Raw genomic sequence first — 19,925 nt, 5'->3', positions numbered from 1 at the left:
CTGAGGTAATAGCCAGTAGCTGGCAGGCTTTAAGCTCGTTCTTTTTTCTTTGGACATTCCATTACTGTGATAAAAGCCCTCTTGGCGTTTTGTGTGAATCACACCCCCCCCAACCCCCCCCCCCGGCCCGTAAACCCAGAGGATTCGGATTGCGCTCTCACAAAAGGCGTAAAGAAACAGTAAATGCCTCCTCTTAGTTATGCATCAGCTGCAGTTTTCTTTCTTTCTTTTTTTTATTATGCTGCGCTCTGTGTTGTTGTTTTGACCCTGGAGCTGAAACAGAGCTTTGTGACTCACTAAAAGGCAATTATCCTTTATCAGATGAATTAATTGCCAGATGATTGTTTTTAATTGTTTCCAGCTCATTGGAAACCATCTTTTTAATGTCTGAATAGAGGAAAATCATTTGTCTTAGAAGTGAATGATGAAGGTTTTCTCCTTTTCACCACAGTTGTACATATGTGTGAAGCTCTTGACCAGGACAGTTATGCTATTCTGTATGGGTAGCAGAGGAGAAGCATGGTAAATGTTAGCAAGATGTTGTCTCTGTCTTTGGGACAGTTTCTGCTCATCACACCCTTTGTCTGGCCTGAATTGTGGGGTAGGGTGGATAGTCTGGATTGGCCATGAAGACCAGCAGCTTGAGGGGGGGGGGGCACAAGTAACCCTAGGTAGAAGGGCGTTTGGGGTTTCAGTCCATCTGCTCCATGGTGCTGTCCATGGGTGAGACCTCAGCTCTACTTAGCAGATGGTCGCCATGATGGCCACCAAAGGGATGACAGGTTGGCTGGAGTTGTGTCAGTTGCTTGGAGCTGGTCCTTAGAAATGTTAGAGAGAGAGAGTGGGAGAGATTGAGACCATGACCCCCTCTAATGAAAACCATGCTCTCAGGAGTCCATCCTCCATCATTTCTGCACACTGGATTAGAGGAAGGGCGGAGGAGTGGGTTGCGTGTGCAGAAAAAGGTCACCTCATCCACCCCATCCTCGAAAGACAAACAGATCCAGCACAAAGACTCATAAAATGCCACTGATGAATGGAACCAGGAAGGGCATCAATCAAAATCAGACCTGTAAATAGAACTTATGCAGATGCACTTATTAAATCTTATTGTGCAAATAAAGCGGCACTTATGCCATTAATCCCATATCATTGACGTAACCCAGAATTTATATTTAGCTTTACTTGGGCCAGAAAGTTCATAAAAAAGACTTGAGAATTCACTCAAAGAAGTCATCAGTGGGCATCTTTCAAAGCAAAGGTTGTCATTGACCAATGGGGTGACTTGAAGTTTAGCCTTATTTTGAGTCAATTTAGGAAAACAGAAAAGAACTCCACAGAAAAGAAGGTTTTACAAATGGATAAAATATGGGTGTCCAGGGAGCAGTGCTCAAGTAAGGATCAGCATGCATCCATTCCCAATAAATGCCAGTTGCAATTTAGGGCTTAATATGGCCCTTCAGACAAGATGCCCTTGTCCTTGTGCATCAACACTGAATTGGGGAGAGTATTTCAGTAAGGCTGCTGTAACTCGAGTCATTGGTCTGACAGAGGGCTCAGAACAGACTGGATTCCCATTTACAGTGCTTTGGCTCAGGTTACCCTGTTTCTGTTACTACAAAAAATAAAAACCCACTAATGACAGAACAATACACCAGTGTGTGGCAAAGATGTGAACAACAGGAAAAGTCAATGAAAGGTGTCCTTTCCTGGCTTTCATGATCCCATAGACCATAGTCCTAAATGCAGTGAATTTCTGTGTACAACAGTGCTCTGTTGTCATATTGCAGGGTTTTGAGATTAATCCAATGCGTGCCCTACACAGAATATGGTGCACTGTGCTATATATGGTGTGTAATATTGTAAAGTGAATGTGGTGCTCAGAATGTTATTGGAAGGTGTAACAAACCACCGTATAAATGATCTTAACTGCTCAGTAGGAGGAAAACCAAAAGCATCCAGTTATATCCTTTAATAACAGGATAGAGAAATGCAAATGCCATGAAAAACAAGACAGCTGCCAACAACAAGGAACTGATTTTGTTATTTTACAGTCAGTTAACCAGAAATGAAGGCATAACGTGTAGTGTTGGAGCATGGTCATCTGCCATGTTGAACTTAGGTTGAAATCGCGCAAATTGGAAAGCATGGCACAAATTTTGTTTTTTTGCATGCACTCAAGAGACATTTGAATGGCTCTGCATCGGGGCAGTGTGGTTTGGAAAAATATGGAACACTACTGTATTTGGAGCATTTGTAAAGGTAGTGAAAGGAAGGCTTGTCTGGGTGGTCAGGGTGGGCTGGCATAAAAAACATGATCTTTTAAGAGATAAACCAGCATTTAAGACATTTAAGAATTCAGAAGCCTGTTCAGTAGTCTGAACTGACCCTAAGAATGTGACTGTGCACGTGTTGCCTCAGGAACTCTTATTAAAGTGATCTCTCCTGTTTGCCCTCTCTAGAACTGAGGTCCACCGGCACTGCCCACCATTTCTCCTTCCTGCTGAACACCACTGACTACCGAATCCTGCGCATGGACGAGGACCACGACCGAATGTACGTCGGCAGCAAGGACTACATCCTCTCTCTGGACCTCCATGACATCAACAAGGAGCCTCTTATTGTAAGATGTACTCTGTGTCTCCTTTTCCAACTCCAGTTTCTTAATCCCAGCCCATTGTGCAAGGGGACATTTTCATAGCATATCAAGAGTATATTTAAGTTGCTGCACCCAGTTCTCCATCCGCCATCTTGTTTGGCAAAGCTTCTGCTTTTTTTGGAATACACTTGTGTTGTTTGCTTCTTAAAAGCGGGGTGCAAAATACCGTAAAAACTCCCTGGTTGTTGCAGGTCCTGTGGGACTGATTACATTTTGGGTGGATACCACCGTAGTCAGTCCAAGATGTATAAAACAAAATGATGTAGTGTGGAGTTTGTGATGGGTTACGTTATTGCTACAAAATGCCATTTTTTCTCCCCAGATCCACTGGCCTGTGTCCCCGCAGAGGAAAACCGAGTGTGTTTTATCGGGGAAAGACACCAACGTAAGTCTTCCAATTGATGCTGTTCAGTTATTTGCAGATATTCATTTTGTCACACGTAAATATACGTCAGCCCTTTGATATTCTGCCTTGCTGTGAAGAGAAAGGTTATTAGAAGCACTTGTCATCAGTTCAGGCAGATGGAAATGCAGGGTAGCAGATCGCCACTTTAGGGGATCAAAGACCAAGACCCGTGGCCTCTGTGGCTTGGACATTGTGAGCAGCGTGGTGTCATCGAATCACCGCCACAGGGAACTGTGAGACGCAGAGTAATCTTGGAAAATAAGCTCCGGAGGAGGGCTGGGGGAACAGTCACATTCATATAGACATGCAGGAAAAGGGCAGGATGGATAATGGATGGTTCTCTCGCTGCCCTGTCACCTGTCCCAATCCTGATCGGACACTCCCTCACCCACTCCCTGCTGCACCTACTCTGCTTTTTCTCTCCTCTTCTTTGTTCTGATCAGGGGAAGATGGATTTAGAAGGGAAAAACAAATACAGTTGTATGGTATTGTTCCCCACGTGGATGGATAATCAGTCATGTCAGTTTATGTGTTATTGAAGATTATTAAGATTATTATTATTATTAAGTTTCCATCGCCTAGTTCATATGTGATTCAAGACATGTACAGCCACTCTTTGGCAAAGGATTTCCCCAACATTATCGATATTATGTTATATAATCCCTCATGGGAAGCAAATCCTAGCCTCCCTGTGTGTCGTTCCGTGTACACAAAGAATAATGCCTGGAGTGGGGGAGGGGGCAGTGGAATGACCTTTTCAGAAAAAGACAATACAAGAGAGGATAATTTTTTAGAAAATTGTCCACCTCGCACCTTCGGGTAAAAAAAAACACAAAACTGAACCAAGACTCATTGAGGTACAACACAATAAACAACCATAAATATTTCAGTCCATTCATATTTTTTCCATTCTCGCATCTTTGCTTCTGAAATTCTGTGGCTGAAGGAGCATTTGAGAGGAGATCTGCTGTGTGTGTTTTTGAACGGACTCCACAGGAGAGAGAGGCCCATGTGGAGAATATCGGCTCTCCCTTGCTGATACTGGGAGAGCTGGCCAGTGTTTATCCAACTGGAATGTGCATTTAAGTGTGCCTGGCACCCTCTCAGATCTCAGCTTCCATTAATGTGGTCAGCCGTGTTTACATAGGAACATTCAGCTGATGCGTGAGCATCAACCACTGGGAGCATCAGAAGGTTCATTGTGATTTTAAAGTAACTACAGTAGGTGTGTGTGTGTGTGTGTGTGTGTGTGTGTTTGTGTATGTATGTATGTATAGAGAGAGAGAGGGAGAGAGAAATTGAACAAAAATAATCTATTAAAAATAAATATAAATGTAAATATGATCATTCTTAACATGCTTGACATGTGATTAGGGTCACCTGAAACTTACATACCAGACACACTGGGAGTGATGGCATCAGAAGATATACATTAACTTTCCATGTGAAAGAGCATGTAGTGATAATCTGTTTATGTATGAGAGGGTTTTTCAAAGGGTTCTAGTCATTGGGGTGGTCCAGGACACCTGAAGGGTTAAGCTGCAGGGGCTGTGGTAACCATGGGAAACGTGGAGCTCTTTAGGGAATGACATATGATGATTCAGAAATTAGCTATTCATGGAGGGTAGAATCCCTTTGCAAGGATCATGCAGGGGTGAAGGGGTGGACGTATTCATGCGCATGCAATCAGTAGCTTCTCCACGGGGGGATCAGATTAACTGCACAGATTCTGAGTTGTGCATATGTGTACCATCTGCAGTTGTCATATGTATTGTTTTTTTTTTCAGATTAAAAGACTTATAGCATGCAAAAATTGCATTCATGTTGTGACTTACGGTAAAACATTTCAGGACACCATTCAGGACAACATCACAGCATTTTTGTTTTTCATCCAAACCAATAGTTGATATGCAAACTATTATCGTACTGAACCCTTGTCACAGTCAGATGTCCCATCCAGCAACATCTTGCACACCAGTAATACAGATGTCTCCATCCTTCTTTTTTTTCTGACCGCAGAAAGGGTGGCATCAAATTATACCACATTCATAAGGGAGAAATTCAGAGACAGATGCCTGCCCCATTTACATGGAGGGTGAACAAGAGAGGACCAGTATGTGGCCATAACTAGAGATCTGTTTTTGATTAGAACCTGAGAAATTCATGTTCTGTTCAAAGTCATGTGCAGGTCCAGTACTAGGGAGCCAAAAGTCCTTACTAGGAAATGCAGGGTACTGAACACAGCAGTCCAAACCAGAGGCAAGGCAGGCCTTTCCATCCAGCACAGATTCTGGGAAGTTGATGGCCTGAATTTGTTGTTTGGCACATTCTTAAAATCTGAACTGTTTCAACATGCATTTAGTGTCAGGCAGATATGGTATGTGGATATCGGTAGTTTTAAGATTCCTTATTATTATTCTTGCCTGAGGATATTTTGGGAGACCTCATGAATTTCCAGAAGAGTAAACTGATGTGAAAATTCTGTTGCATTGCATGTATGAACCAGAATATTCAATGAACATTCCCTATTCCTTCTTGCAATTTGTTTAGTGTAGTTTTGTAATAGTTTTATGTCATACCTTATAATCTGTTACTGTCACCATTTTCAGGGGGAATGTGGGAACTTTATTCGTCTGATCGAGCCATGGAACCGTACACACCTGTACATATGTGGGACCGGCGCCTACAATCCTGTCTGCACCTATGTGAACCGAGGACGCAAGGCACAGGTAACTCGTGTAGCATAGTTGGAGTAATGAGATGATGCACTGTGTCCTTATTCTTATGGGCAGTGGTTTTCACTCCTGGTCCTGGAGACCCACTGCCCTAGGTTTTAGAGAAGTCGTAGAACCGACAGCTGATTGTCAGCTGGAACTATAGGTGACTCAAGTTCCCATCCAATGAACAGCTCCAATTAACCATTTAAGACCCAAGTTAGAACATAGTTCCGAGACCTGATTGTCCAGTGAACATGTCTGCTCTCCGGTCAGTCACACTTATGGATGACATTGAAGGCAATTTTAACTCATGCATCTTGTTTTTCTAGGTGAGAAATAAATTATTTTGCTGATACCTTTCTGTCACCACTTTTGAGTCTCTTATCTTAAGGGCCCCTTACCCTGGTACTCCTCAGTTATAGCTATAGAAGGACCCCTACTGGTGAGGAGGCCTACTGCAACCAAACTCAAGCTCTGAAGACGGCTCCAGTACCAGCTTTCGCTTCTGCTGGGAGTCACGCAGTCTTTCAGATCTGTCTGTCAGTGAGGGGGCTTTGAAATGTTCTGAACTGAAAACACACTGAATACATTCTTTCTTTTTACCTTCTTTTTTTTCTCTCCCTGCCTCCCTCACCTTTCTGTATGCAGGACTTTGATGCTTCTCTCATGTCCATGAAACTCTGAAAGGCAATCATTAATGAATGAGTCTCCCCTCCATCAAGCTTCCCCCCCCCCCCCCCCAGGCTGCTATCAAATCCACTATACCTGCTGTCCCAAGTGCACCCTTACCTTGCCGCCTGTGTAGTTTCTCAATTTAATTGGAAGGCTTGAATTTCCCTCTTCAAACCAACCATATCGCAATTTTTTTAAATTCCCTCATTTTCCATTTTTACCCCCACCTCTTAGTCCCATTCCCTCAATACTTCACTTGTTTTGTAATGACAGTCATGGGGGCTATTTAAAAAATTTGTTGAGAAATGGGTTTTGTTCCCTTGCCAAGGACCTGATATAAGGATTATGAAGACTACCGCTTGCCTTTCCACTGTCTCTGCTGGCTCCAGCCCACCTGGTCCCTGCAGAGTCATTACCAACGTTGTCGTTGAAGCATCCCCAGGGGATGCTTCAGCCAGTGCAACACCATCACCCCACATCCACTGTCACCTCTGGAAACAATAACACTTATCAGATATCTGTGCTGGCTTGGGACAGTCTTCATATCTCACTTTCTATAAGCAGAGGCTGCCATTAATTTACCGTAGGCCTCTCACTGCAGTGCCAGACGAGTGTCATAGTCATGCATTAACAAGCTGTTGGTTTTGTCTTCGTATTAAATGAGCAGAGCAGACAGCCTTGTAATTTGTCTCCCATTTCACGGGGGAAAACTGCGACAGCAATGTGAAATTGTACGCTGCCAAACGCTCTCCAACTCCAGACAGGAAACCAGGTCCACCTTTGCAGGAGTTGGCTTTTACTGCCCTTTACTGCCCTCTTGCCAAAATTTTCCACGCTCATAGAACTACACTTCTTCAAAGGTCTATGTTGTCATGATGGCATTTTTCCACACAGCAGGACTTCATGTGTTTTTTGCTGTTTTGTTGTGTGTGCACTGTTTGTGATGTTTTTTCTGCATGTATAAAAATGCAACTGACATTATATTACAGCCCCTTTCACACCACTAACTGACTCAGTTTTGGCAGTGGCTGATACAGTATGGTGGCTACATTTATATACCAAATGTACTAACGCTGTTCCTTCAGTTTCTGCCATCTGGCTTTACAGACCGGGACCGGCGGTGTCAGTCATATTTCCTCTTAATCCTGTTGGACTCAGAAGATTTTCTTGCTTTCTCCCCATCTCCTCCTTATACTCCATTCTGGGACATCTTTGGAGACCATGGGTTCCAATATCATCTTCGCTGTTGTCTTGTCAGCTGTGAACTGAAAGTCAGCATTATAGAGCTCCCCTCACTGCTGTAGTCTGTAGGATCTGGGCCACCAGGGCCTACAGCGTGGTTCTCTCCTTGGAGACAGGTCTCATTCTGTCCCCTGCTGTCCTCCTGTCAGTGGAAGATCGTAACCCTCAACCCCCACACGTGTCGTGTCTTGTGTTTTAGGCTGCCCTACACCTGCAGATGCCCCAGTCCGGAGGGAGGGCCAGCCGCGCCGCAGACTACAGCACCACGCCTGAGCCAATGGCACACCAGGTGGGGCGTGGGTTTGGGTCAGGTGCCCACCTTGAGCTTGGGTGGGTGTGCCTGCCCCCTAGACCTGCCCCAGTCAGGGCTAGGACTTGGGAGCCAGCCCACTGCAGGCTAGAATCAGCACTCTCTCTTTCTCTCTCTCTCTCTCTTAGGGTGGAGTGCATGAGGTGCATGTTTCAGTCAACTAACACCTTGCTTTGGCTCACGTGTTAATTTTTGTTCTTTTGTTTCACACCTGTGACTAACATTCTCTGGATGAGGATACCATGAATTTGTCTTACTGCCTATTTCCTTTGTGCTATGCATGCATGTCATTTCTTCTCCTTAAGTTTATTTAGTTACATTCTGCATAATCTTTTTTTATCATGCTTTATTTATATTTCCTCTTTCTTTCTGTTTTTTTTCCCTCCTTATTTAGCCTGGTGTTGGAAGTAGGCTTTGTTTAAAAGTCATTTTTTAAGTGAGCACTGCTTGCAGTCAGTGTCTGGTCATCTGCACTGCAGTGATTAGGTCAGGGGAGGGGACTGTGGTCTGATAAGTCAAAGCAGAGCAGTAGTGTAGTCAGAGTCAGTGTTCTCTGAAAGGATGTCATTGATCAGAGAGGCTCAATATGCATGGGCATCTGCAGTGTAGTATCAGTGACAGCTTTCCACACTCACCATACGACTATTTAATCCAGTCAATCAAGCGGATTGATGGTGGTTGCACTATGTCAGGCATTGAAAGCTATGCATAATAATAAGGTTTGGTGTACTTTTTATTTTTAGGATTTTATTAGGATTTTGTCCTTGTTCAGCTCAGTTTTTCACAACTGACATCACAAAAAACTCACATAGATGCTAAAAGAGTAAAACTATGCGGGAAATGCATCCCATGTCTGAATGATAAGCTGCTGATGAAAAAAAAGTGTAGACAAGCTTGTATTTAATCTCTCCATACGATATACTTCCACATATTTGGAATGTCTCCAGTGATGTAAATCATCCTCAGTCCAGAGTAAAACCTGCTGCTGTTATATCTGCACACGCCTGAAACCGAAACTTGAGCCTGACCTGACCCGCATGCTTTAACACCCGAACCGAACCCAAAAATGACCTGACTCACACATGAATGCTAGTAATTATCAAACCGGCTACTGGTAATAATGAAATGAAATGAAAATCAGGTTCAGCAGCTTACATACTGTATATCATTATCCTAACAAAATCTCCCGTTTTCAGTGCACTCAGTGAATAAAGGTCCATGACAAAATAAATAAATAAATCCCAGTGTGTAACATTCAGCAGCTTAACAAACGAACATGATACAGTCTGTCCCAGTTGGGAAAACTGCACTGTGCAGTCAATAAATTCTGTACAAGTAAACTGATAAAAATGGAAAAATTCAGCTCAACACTTCAACAAAATGAACAGTCTGTTTTGGGAAAATGGAGGGCACTTAGGTGAAAATAAGTTCATCCTATCTAAGGTTCTTCCTATCTACAGTAAAGCTTTCTGGCTGAGTAAATAATTGAATCCACCATTCAAGCGTGATATGTTCGGAAACCTTAAAAAAACAAATTCCTTTTGGGTGTGTGTCATTCATTCAAAATTAGTCTTTAGCCTAGATTTTAGACAGCAGTACATTCAGAACTAAACATCCAGAAACATTTAGCCCGAACCAACCCAAGCCCAAATGAATTATATGCCTGAACTGACCTGAATCTGACATGTTTCGTCACGTTCCATCAGGTTTGGGTTAGGTTGCAGGGCTTTACTGTGGATACAGATATGCAGAATGTGCATGTACTCTTTAAATCATATGCCCTTTCCCTCAGTACTAACATTACAAGCATCATGGAATTTTTCATTTATTATTTCACGCCGTATGTTCTGCAGGATTAGGCTTGATCACTGTGCTTTATGGATGTACTATGAATGTTCCTGCCCAGACTGCAAGTCTTCCTGCGCCTTGTCATTGAAAAGTGCAATGAATATTGTGCATGCAACTCTCACACTGTCTGTCTTCAGTGGGCCCCCGCCCACAGGAATGTAAGCAAACCTAACTCAATGCTGCTGCTGGTCAAACATGTTCTCCACAGTCATTTGTAAAGAATGAACATACCAGTCCTTTGTGGTCAACTCATGAACCACATGGGACCTGCATCTTTGAACATTACTTGTATGTTTGACACCTCCAGACATTCTTAATGCATTTAGATGTCCACTGAACACTTTGAATAGAGCTTTCTTCACTAGAGAGGTCATACACTGCATTTCTTCCTGTCACTTGTGAAGAGCTCTGGTTGATGTTTGAATTGTTTCGATGGTGGTTGTTGAATGAAAACAGTGCAAAATAAACAGTGCAAAATGTTGATATATACCATGGGGATCTAAAAGGTGATAGAATACTCTCTAAGAAAATCAGCTCAGAGACAGTGTTGGGTTTACATGATATGAATGTATGTATGTATGTATATACACACACAGTGCCTTGCAAAAGTGCCTCCAAATGCCCTAGCAAGGACACAATTGCCTTACCATTGGTCTCTACCTGTGAACCATTAAAGCCACTGTCACATTTTCTGAGTAAAACCCCACTCTGTTTAAGGATCATTGGTCAGGCTGTGAATCTGTAGGAAAGCTGTGAAAATGACAACTAAACATTTACAAAAGATATAAATACAAATACATAAATTAGGAAAAAGGTACAAAATACTATCAAAGTGTTTTTCGGTATCGCATTGAGCACTGTTGGATCATTAATCAGACAGTGTAAGCTGCGTCACACCAATCAGGCACTCCCTAGAAAAGGCCATCCCTCAAAACTCAGCATCCAAGCAAGAAGGAGACTTGTGAGAAAAGCCACAGACAGACCAGCAGTTACTTTGAAGGAGCTACAGAGTTCAGTGGCTGAGAGTGGAAGTGGAAGTGTACCAGCCAATAATATTAAGAGCTGTCCATAAAACAGGCTTATATTGGAGGGTGGCAAGAAAGAAGCCATTACTCAAAAACAACTATCTCAAAGCACATCTGGAGTTTGTCAGAAAGCATTAGAGTGACCCAGCAAAGATGTGGGAAATGTTTTGTGGTCAGACAAGACCAAGATAGAGCTTTTTGGCCAAAATTCAAAGCACTATGTGTGGTGAAAACCTAACATTGCTCATGCCTCAATAAACAACATCCCTACTCTAAAGTATGCAACATCATACTGTGGGCATGCTTTATATCAGCAGGGGCTGGGCATCTTTTTAAAACTGAAGGAAGAATGGATGGAGCAAAATACAGGGAAAAACTGCAAAAGAACCTGATTTAGTTTGCTAAAAAAAATTGAAACTTGGGAGAAAGTTTACCTTTCAGCAGGACAATGATCTGCAGCACAAGATCAAAGCAGTATTGGAGTGGAGGGACTAAGGAACTAAAAGGCGAATGCCCTACAGTGGCCCAGTGAAAGCTGTGATCGCAATCCCTTTGAGAATCTAGTGGCACTATTTGAAAATTGTGGTCCAGAAGTGTCATCCAACCAACCTGAACAACCTGGAGCAAATCTGCCAAGAAGAATGGGCAGTCACTCCCAAACAGTGTGCAAAGCTGGTAGATACCCCAAAAGGCTTAAAGCTATTATTGCAGCAAAAGGTGGCTGTAGCAAATCTTGGTATATGTGAATATGTGTAATATGTGGGGGTTGAATATTTATATAAACAGCATATTTTAGTTTTTAGTAACTTTTACTAGAAATCTTCAATTTAATTCAAGGTTTCAAGTCATGTTACATATTAAAAGGGAACTGTTATGGAAACTACAGGTTCATTTTGTAAGCAAACAGGTGTAAGTGCTGATTAAATATTGTGTTACTACTGGTAACTCATCTTTGTTAGACCAAACCTGGCTCCACCATTATGTTATTACTGTCTGCGTGTGCAACATACAGGGTGCCTTCTCCCTCCACACCAGAACCATCTGACATAAAGGAATTGTTTGGAGAAGACTTTGCAACTTGAACAGTGAGACTTTCAGCCAGGATTACTGAAGAGAAACACTATATTCGATGGGGGAGAGATGCCACGTCCTCGGTTTTAATTAAAGGTCAAATGAAGTCAAACAAGGCTAGCATGAAAACAAGCGACTCTCCCTTCCCGGAGTGTGGGTGGAGAGTGACGACTCTGCCTTGCTTGTCCTGCAGTTGGATGGAGGAGTAATCCCAGTTCTCTCTGGGGCTGTGGTGCATGTCATCATGTGCTGCAGTCCACTCGCTGTGTCCGGGTTCCTGCCAGTATTGTGAGCTCAGAGCGTCGTCTGACTCACACCGGGAATATGCATTCTTTTCTTTTTCTTCTTGTTGGTTGCATTGCAGGTGCTAGTAGTAGATCAGCAGAGCTTGGGGCTTGGGATTGGAACCCGAAATCATTGGACTGTTTTTTTTTTTTTTTTATTGCCCCCCGCAAATGTTTTCCTAAGTAGTGAAGAGTTTTTAAATTCAGTCCAAGGAGCTGGTACCTGGGTTGTAGAACACCTTTTCTGACCTTTTCAATGTGTGCTGTTTTCTGCACAATACACCCATAGATCATATTATAAACCTGACTGCTTAATGTATGCACAATGTTTGATTTGATTTCAGGGGCATTATGTGGACTGCAGATTTATTAATAGGACATTTTTTATGTTCTCTTCCCCAGGAATACATTTTCCGTTTGGAGCCAGGCAAAGTGGATTCTGGGAAAGGAAAATGTCCCTATGACCCCAAACTCAACAGTGTTTCGGCTTTGATCAGTAAGTATCTTCTGTCTACATCACATGCTCTGGATGGAATGAGCTGTGTTCAAAAGAGAGCTGTTTTAGTCAAGTTCATCTCAGATCCCCAGAGAGCTTTTAATGACTCCACTGGCTAGTAATGCCTGACCCCTGTATTTGCATCTGTCCCAGAGATTTTCAGCACTACCACAAAGACACAGCTCTTCCCAGGACCTTTCTAATAGCCAGATCATTTCAATGTACTGTTAAAGCATTTATTACATTTTAGTCAATCCAGTCAATCAATTCCATGTCTTTACCACTGGACATTTTATTACAGTGTTTGTTATACCGTTTCAAAAAAACAATGGCTGGCAGCATAGCTGGATGTAGTTTATTTTAGGTCACAAATAGTATGCACCCTGTGTCAGAAAATCATAAAATATTATATTAGATGCTATACTCTGAGAGGAAAGAGAGGTACAATCAAAAGAGCAAGTACTTATCTGTGTATGATTGGTTTCTGTTTGTTCATAGAAACTTTTCATTCTGTTTTTAGATATGTGGTTTCTTACCTTTTTAAAGAAGCTGTAAACATATATGTACCATCAAAAGGAAAGCCAGTTTCCTTTGACCTCCACCTTGCAATTGCCAATTGGTGTGAGGTGCCAGCACATTAACATGACACCAGCTGTCCCAAACAGACATAGCAAGTGTGAATCAAAGAAGTTAGTTGCGCACCAGTCTAGCAGCACTGGAAGGATTAGGGCATGGGCATTTTGAAACATTTTCCCACGAAACATTACAAATAGCAGTCCTGTTTCTGCACAGTTCCCACACTACACCTCACCCCTCTTGCTCCTCTAAACCCACGTCACTTCTTACGTTACAGGGGTTTAGTAGACACTCTTATCCACAGCAAATTAAATAGGTTACAATGTGGACATGTCATCCATCCTTTACTGAGGCAATTCTGGGGTAGGTACCTTGCCAAAGGGTACAGCAGCAGTGCCCCTGTGGGGAATCAAACCAGCAACCTTTCGGTTATGAGTCCTTCTCCTTACCACTATGCGACACTGCTGCCCTTCTTGTGATTAAGATTTGGAAAAAAAGGTGAAGAATGAGAAAAATTTAGTTTGATCTTTGAAGAGTTTAATATTTTACTCCCCTTTTTCACATCACCACCCACACCATTTATCCGGTCCATTCGGCTCTTGCCAGGCTGCCAGCAGCCTGCTGGGGCAGCACCTGCTCTCACTTCCGGGCCCAGGCAACTTCGGCTGGAGCCCCCTCCTCAGACTCCCCACTATTTATCAAGGCCTGGGCCCTGAACCACGCCCTGTCCCTGTCAAGGCCAGGCAACTCTCTATCTCTAGCTCTTTTTTTCAGCTTCACTCAGACCATCAAGTGTTTGTTGTTCCTCCTATACAGCCCCTTCCACATGCTTTTGGTCCCTCTGTGTCATTCCCTTGCATGTATCTGTTTCTATCAGTCCTCTTCCTGCGTGTGTCCTGTGCTCTCAGTTCTCCCTGTGGGTCTGTGACAGTGACGGAGACACAGTGATGACACTCCAAAGCTATGCAGGGCAGACAGGACACCTGTGCTTCTCCCCCAGACTGTGGCACTCAGGGCTGCGGTTTGGTGGGTAAGGGGATCCCCTGCAGTTTGTGCCAAGGGATGTGTGGGCTGTGTGGGTGGTTGAATATCAAAGGTCCAAAGAAGCTGCCTCCCTTGTTAGATTCCACATCATGGAAACAGCTCCCAGATCTCTTTCTCACTCTCTGTCTCTCTTGCTCTCTCTCCCTCTCTCTTTTTCTCTTTTTTTTCATCTCTCTCTATCACTCGTGTGCAGATGGAGAGCTCTACGCTGGGGTCTACATTGACTTCATGGGAACAGACTCAGCCATTTTCCGCACTCTGGGGAAGCAGACCGCCATGCGGACAGACCAGTATAACTCCAGATGGTTAAATGGTACCAATTCACCTTAGTGTGATTTGTTTTGAGTGAAATACCTCTGTTACCTACCTCATCTCTGTCATCTGTGAGCTTTTCAGTAGCCTTCTTGATAGAATTGTGTGGGGTCTCTTTCTTGTAATGTTATTCAGTGCATTGCAGAAAAGATTATTATTTGTGAATATGATCGATTTTATTGCCTCATTACTTTATTGCTTACAACAATATTCTTGAAAAAAGAGCACATCTTGTGTTTAACAGAAAACAGACAGGGTTTTTGTATGAGCAGAACACACCTCAAAATAGATGTCATACATTCTTATTTTAAGATAAATAATCGAAGACATGTACCTGTAAGTGGCTCTCACTTGCACGGCCTGACGCAAATGCGATAGTCAGTGGGACCTGCAGGTAACGGAGCAGAAAACTCGCTGTGTTTTTTCCACATTGAAACTGTCACTGTTTCTCCTTCATAGACCTGCAAACATCGTCACAAGTGCCATTACACTATTGTCACACATTTCAGACACACACTGACTTGCAAATGGGCAGATAAAGCACAGCTATAGATAGACAGAGGCAGTCTAACTGCCCTGCAGGCGACCCTCTTATCTAATGAAGTGCTACCGCGTCGTCTTGCGGACAGGTGGCGGGTGATATTGTCACCACGTCAGAAGGGGCCCCGCCTGGCCTTGACTCTTATTGTCAAGGCCAGACAGCCCCCCCCCCCCCCCCCCGCCACAGGCACATTTTGCACCCTGACATCTGAGTCCCCCTGCCCGTCTCATTATTTAGAAGACCCCCAAGGACACCATGTCAGTTTCTTCTTTCCTCCTTTCACATTGGAAGTGCCCCAGCAGCTGAGTCAGGCCTCTGGTTTAATAAGAACCCCACGGTCAACCTGCTGGATCCCAGTGTGTGAGCCCATTACAAGGCAGTGCAAGCAATAAGCTTGTTAGCACTAAAATAAAAAAAGAATTATAGTACCAAATGCTACACAGTTTACTTATTGTTTTATTGGAACAATCCATATATCTTGTGTCTGTTGAACAAGCATGGAGCTGTTTCTCTCCCTAATACTGGCCATCGAGCTGATTAGCTGTTCTTCCTGCCTGGACTGTCCCTCACCTGCGCACTCCTCTCTGCCTCTTTCCATAAGATCCCACTTTCATCCACGCACACCTCATTCCTGACAGCGCTGAGAGGAACGACGACAAGCTGTACTTCTTCTTCCGGGAGAAGTCCTCGGAAATGGGTCAGAACCCCGTGGCTCAGTCTCGGATCGGCAGGATCTGCCTGGTGAGTTTGGCAGAAGCAGTCATGTGATCTGTCAGCCAACCAGCAGCCAGGAGGCCACTCCACACAGGGTGCTAGTGATGTGGCATGAAAGGGCATGCATTTAAACAAATTCCTTTCTTTCTAGCTGGACCCTTTGTTTATTTTACAATGACATTCTGGAAACCATGTGGACTAAACCTTATAAACAGTGTGTCCTTTCCATCAGAGAGGGAGTATTCTCACTCGCACCCCCCCCCCCCCATCCCCCGTTCCCCCGTCCCCCATCCCCCGTCCCCCATCCCCGCCCCTTGGAATATGTGATGCTGGTACTGTCTCCTATCTTATATTGGTGAACTCCTGGGACACCAGAGAGGGGGAGGGCTCTGGCCGGCCTTCAAACACAGCACTGCTTGACCTGCTAATGGATTTGGTGATTGACCACAATCTCTTAATGAAAACAGTGCCCTGCCCCTCTCCCCTCAGCAACAAATGAGCAGCTCTGAAAAAACAAACAAAAGGAGAGAGTGTTTTGTCCTTTGGGCCCTAGTTTACACACACAGAGGAGAGTTTATGCAGTCGCCTATGCCCCAGTCCGACAGCTCTCATTGCTCTGCTGGTGAGAGCGGTCCAGCATTTGACCCTGTGTGCAGTTTTCTTCTCTGTCTGTTTCTCTCACAGAGACTTTTATTGTCTCACAGTGCACCCATTCTGCAATCAAGAAGATATACTAAAAGAATTTCCTAAATTATGGTGTAATTGCTCAGGATATTTCTGACCTATTACACAAATATTTGAAATCATATGTACTGTACTGGATGCATGGTGGGGTTCATGAGAAATATTATCATGATTCATATTAAACCCTCTTGAAGCTTTATTCCTGATGTATTATCTGTCTACTGCATTATTTTATGTCAGGGCAGTCCCTGAAATAGCAATTTCCAGGTTCAATATGTTAAAAAGAGAACGTGTTAAGAGTAAGGAGTCAGGCTGTAAATCATATTCAATGGGCTCTGGAATTTGGCTGCTGTCCACAGCAGATGGGAAAGACTCAGAACAAGAGGAGGAGTTGTTTGCTGTCTTATCTCCTCTAAGGCGATGTTCTCTACATGTTTGACTATGGTTCCCATCTGCGTGATTCCACCTGTGCTTGTATTAGTTGGGGGGGTGATACAGCCATGTCTTTTGTAACCCCCCATGCAGAATGATGATGGTGGCCACTGCTGCCTTGTCAACAAGTGGAGCACCTTCCTGAAGGCACGGCTCATCTGCTCGGTGCCAGGGGCCGACGGGATCGAGACACATTTTGACGAGCTCCGTGAGTCCTCCTCCCCACTCTTTCTCCCTACACTCTGTTATTTATCGGCCTCGTTATTTATCTGCCATTTTTTCCCAGTTCCTGTGTCTCTGAATCTGTGACAGTGCTGCATGGTCATAAGACTCAGCTTGGTTGATGTCACAACCCTTGAGTGGCTCTACAGCAATATACACTATATGGACAAAAGTATTCGGACGCCTGACCATTACACCAACAGGGACTGTAATGACATTGTATTCAAATACATATGCTTTAATATGGAGTTGGTCCCCCTTTTGCAGCTATAACAGCTTCCACTCTTCTTGCAAGGCTTTCCACAAGATTTTGGAGTGTTTCTGTGGGAATTTGTGCCCATTCATTCTGTAGAGCATTTATGTCAGTCATGTCAGAATAGAAAAGGGCCTTCCCCAAACTGTTGCCACAAAGTTGGAAGCATAGCATTGTCCAAAATGTCTTGGTATGCTGAAGCATTAAGATTGCCCTTCACTGAAGATAAGGAGCCTAGCCCAAACCCTGAAAAACAGGTGTGGCCAAATACTTTTGTCCATATAGCGTAGCTCTAAAACTAGAACCCAAATCATGGTTATGTTATTTGACAGGTTTTAGAAGTTTGAAATGTTTGCACTCAGCTACATAGATCTCCTACCCCAAAATAATAACAACAGCTTCTCTCTACCTACTAAAGGACAAACCATGTGTCTTCTCTCCGCCTTCCAGCCCATTTCAGCTGTCTCCCTCTTTCTTTCTCCTTCACGGTAGAGAAGCTGTAAATGAATCGATATGGCAGAAGGCCTTAAATTCCAGCCACAGTGTCTGAAATTCGATGGTTTATCTAGGCCTGCAGCCAAAATGGGGATCAGCTGAGAAGTGAGGGGATGGGACTGACCTCAGATCAACATATGGGTTCAGGTTTCATCTCCTCTCTCTGTCCCAAAACAGACTCGCCAGTCCTTCCTTCCTTTGGCAATTACTCTACACAATCAGACCATATCACCTATGTGAATACTACTCTTCTAGTCCAGGCATGGTCAGCTGTGCCATATACACTGCTTGAAATTTTTGCTTTTTGACATGTGGAACAGGGTACAGTAGTTGATGCTTCCCCTGGAGTCATGTCTTCACCATGTATATACCATACCTGCTTTGAACAAGAGCTTTGGTTTATGGGAAAGCAAAATAGTGTTTTAGTTGCACTTATTCCTCAGTAATTGAGTTCTCACTGTTTTCGCCTATAATAACTTTACAAGCGTAATTTGTGCTGGGTCATCTTCCCAAAAAACAGATTTTTCATGTTTCTGAGTTTTCTTAATGTTAAGTTCTGTCCCACTTGCCCCGTTTTCATGGCACTAAATCAGAGGTGGTTTTGAACATGTAAATTGATTATGTGGCTGGCTTTAAGCTGTTTCTCTTGGGAAATTGATGTGAATTATGAGTATGAATGGAAGTGATGGTGTTCCTCTTATTTTTTGTCTATTTTTGGAAAAGGAAAATGTTTTTTCATCTGGCATTCGACAAATACTTATCCAGAATATTTGTTTTAGCACCCCATAGAAACATCACTAACGTTCTTTGGCAAATTGCCTTTGTGTCCTTTGGCAAATGGCATCGATGATCTGAGACTTAGAGTATTCATCTCTGGTCCTGACTTCTACAGTCAGTGTTAAAATCCCAGGCTGTCATTTACCACCATTTACCAGAGTCATGTCACAAGACCTTTAGGGTCCACCTCACATGTAATGCCCGTCTTTTCATCTGAACATAGCTAAAATGTTTCATTTCATTTGGGAGTGAAAACTGTGAGTATTCTAAAGTGCTTACAAAACCCATGGATTGTTTTGTCAGGCTAACTGAAAACAATACCGGCATGACCTGAAAGTGTCTCCTTTTCCTATTCCTTAGTCATTGTCACTGTATCTGTTTCCCTCCTGATCAGGTGGTTTGCAGTGACCTGAAACAGTCCTGGACAATGCCTGGGTTTTTTTCTATCACCCGCAAAGATACAGTATTTTTCACATGGCAGTGTGAGGGCTCTGTCCTTTGAAGAGGGGCACATAAGGAGGTGCAGAACAGCGCAAGGGGCAAGCACATTTGCAGATACACTGACTATGTTGGGACAAGCTATGATCACACAGCGTAAAGCAAAATCCAGCTCCATTCAGAACCGGCCAGACAGAGGTCATGTGGGCTTAATTCCAGACGAACATGGAAACATGGGCTTTTATTGCTGTGCAAAAGCAATTCAACGTCTGGTTCTTTTCATAGTTCTTATTATCATGCAAGCATCAAATCCCAGATGCAAAACCTTTCCTTCCTCTCTGCAGACTTCTAACTGTTTTTTTAATTGTCATCATTCCTGAACAATAGATTTCTTTCGAAATAGAGTTTTTGAGTTCATGCTGTTTTTGTGTCACCCAGGGAACAGTATGGATTTTGTTTTTGTAATGCCAATGTAGGCAAAGTGCACAGTGCAAAGACTTAAACAGCACCTCATATCTCTAATAGACCCTTTTTCTTTCCATTTAGTAACCCATAACTGTTTCTGATGTGATCAAACTGTTTCTCTGGCTGTTTCTTTCCAGAGTACTCTCTGGCCCCAGGAGATTCTCACAGGCTGTATTGGTTCTTGTGGGTGGCAGAGGGCAAGCAAGATGGTTTTGCAATACATTAGAAACATGTGTATCACT

At 43.4% G+C, this 19,925-nt stretch overlaps 1 protein-coding gene across 2 annotated transcripts in view; it reads left to right on the top strand.

Annotated features, from left to right (window-relative positions):
* Nucleotides 1-19,925, top strand: part of LOC118780185 (semaphorin-3F-like) — an 83,184-nt gene that overhangs the window by 51,063 nt on the left and 12,196 nt on the right. For both annotated transcript variants that reach the window (XM_036532550.1, XM_036532551.1), the window contains exons 3-10: nucleotides 2,463-2,623; nucleotides 2,982-3,044; nucleotides 5,675-5,794; nucleotides 7,896-7,985; nucleotides 12,637-12,730; nucleotides 14,544-14,663; nucleotides 15,805-15,944; nucleotides 17,127-17,241. In XM_036532550.1, the coding sequence (XP_036388443.1) occupies nucleotides 2,463-2,623; nucleotides 2,982-3,044; nucleotides 5,675-5,794; nucleotides 7,896-7,985; nucleotides 12,637-12,730; nucleotides 14,544-14,663; nucleotides 15,805-15,944; nucleotides 17,127-17,241 (903 nt within the window). The remainder of the gene's footprint in view (nucleotides 1-2,462; nucleotides 2,624-2,981; nucleotides 3,045-5,674; nucleotides 5,795-7,895; nucleotides 7,986-12,636; nucleotides 12,731-14,543; nucleotides 14,664-15,804; nucleotides 15,945-17,126; nucleotides 17,242-19,925) is intronic.

This window comes from Megalops cyprinoides, chromosome 7 (assembly GCF_013368585.1).
Source record: "Megalops cyprinoides isolate fMegCyp1 chromosome 7, fMegCyp1.pri, whole genome shotgun sequence".
In the NCBI taxonomy this organism is placed as follows: domain Eukaryota; kingdom Metazoa; phylum Chordata; class Actinopteri; order Elopiformes; family Megalopidae; genus Megalops; species Megalops cyprinoides.
The sequence above is the reverse complement of the archived record's forward strand: the minus strand, read 5'-3'. Positions and strand labels throughout refer to the sequence as shown.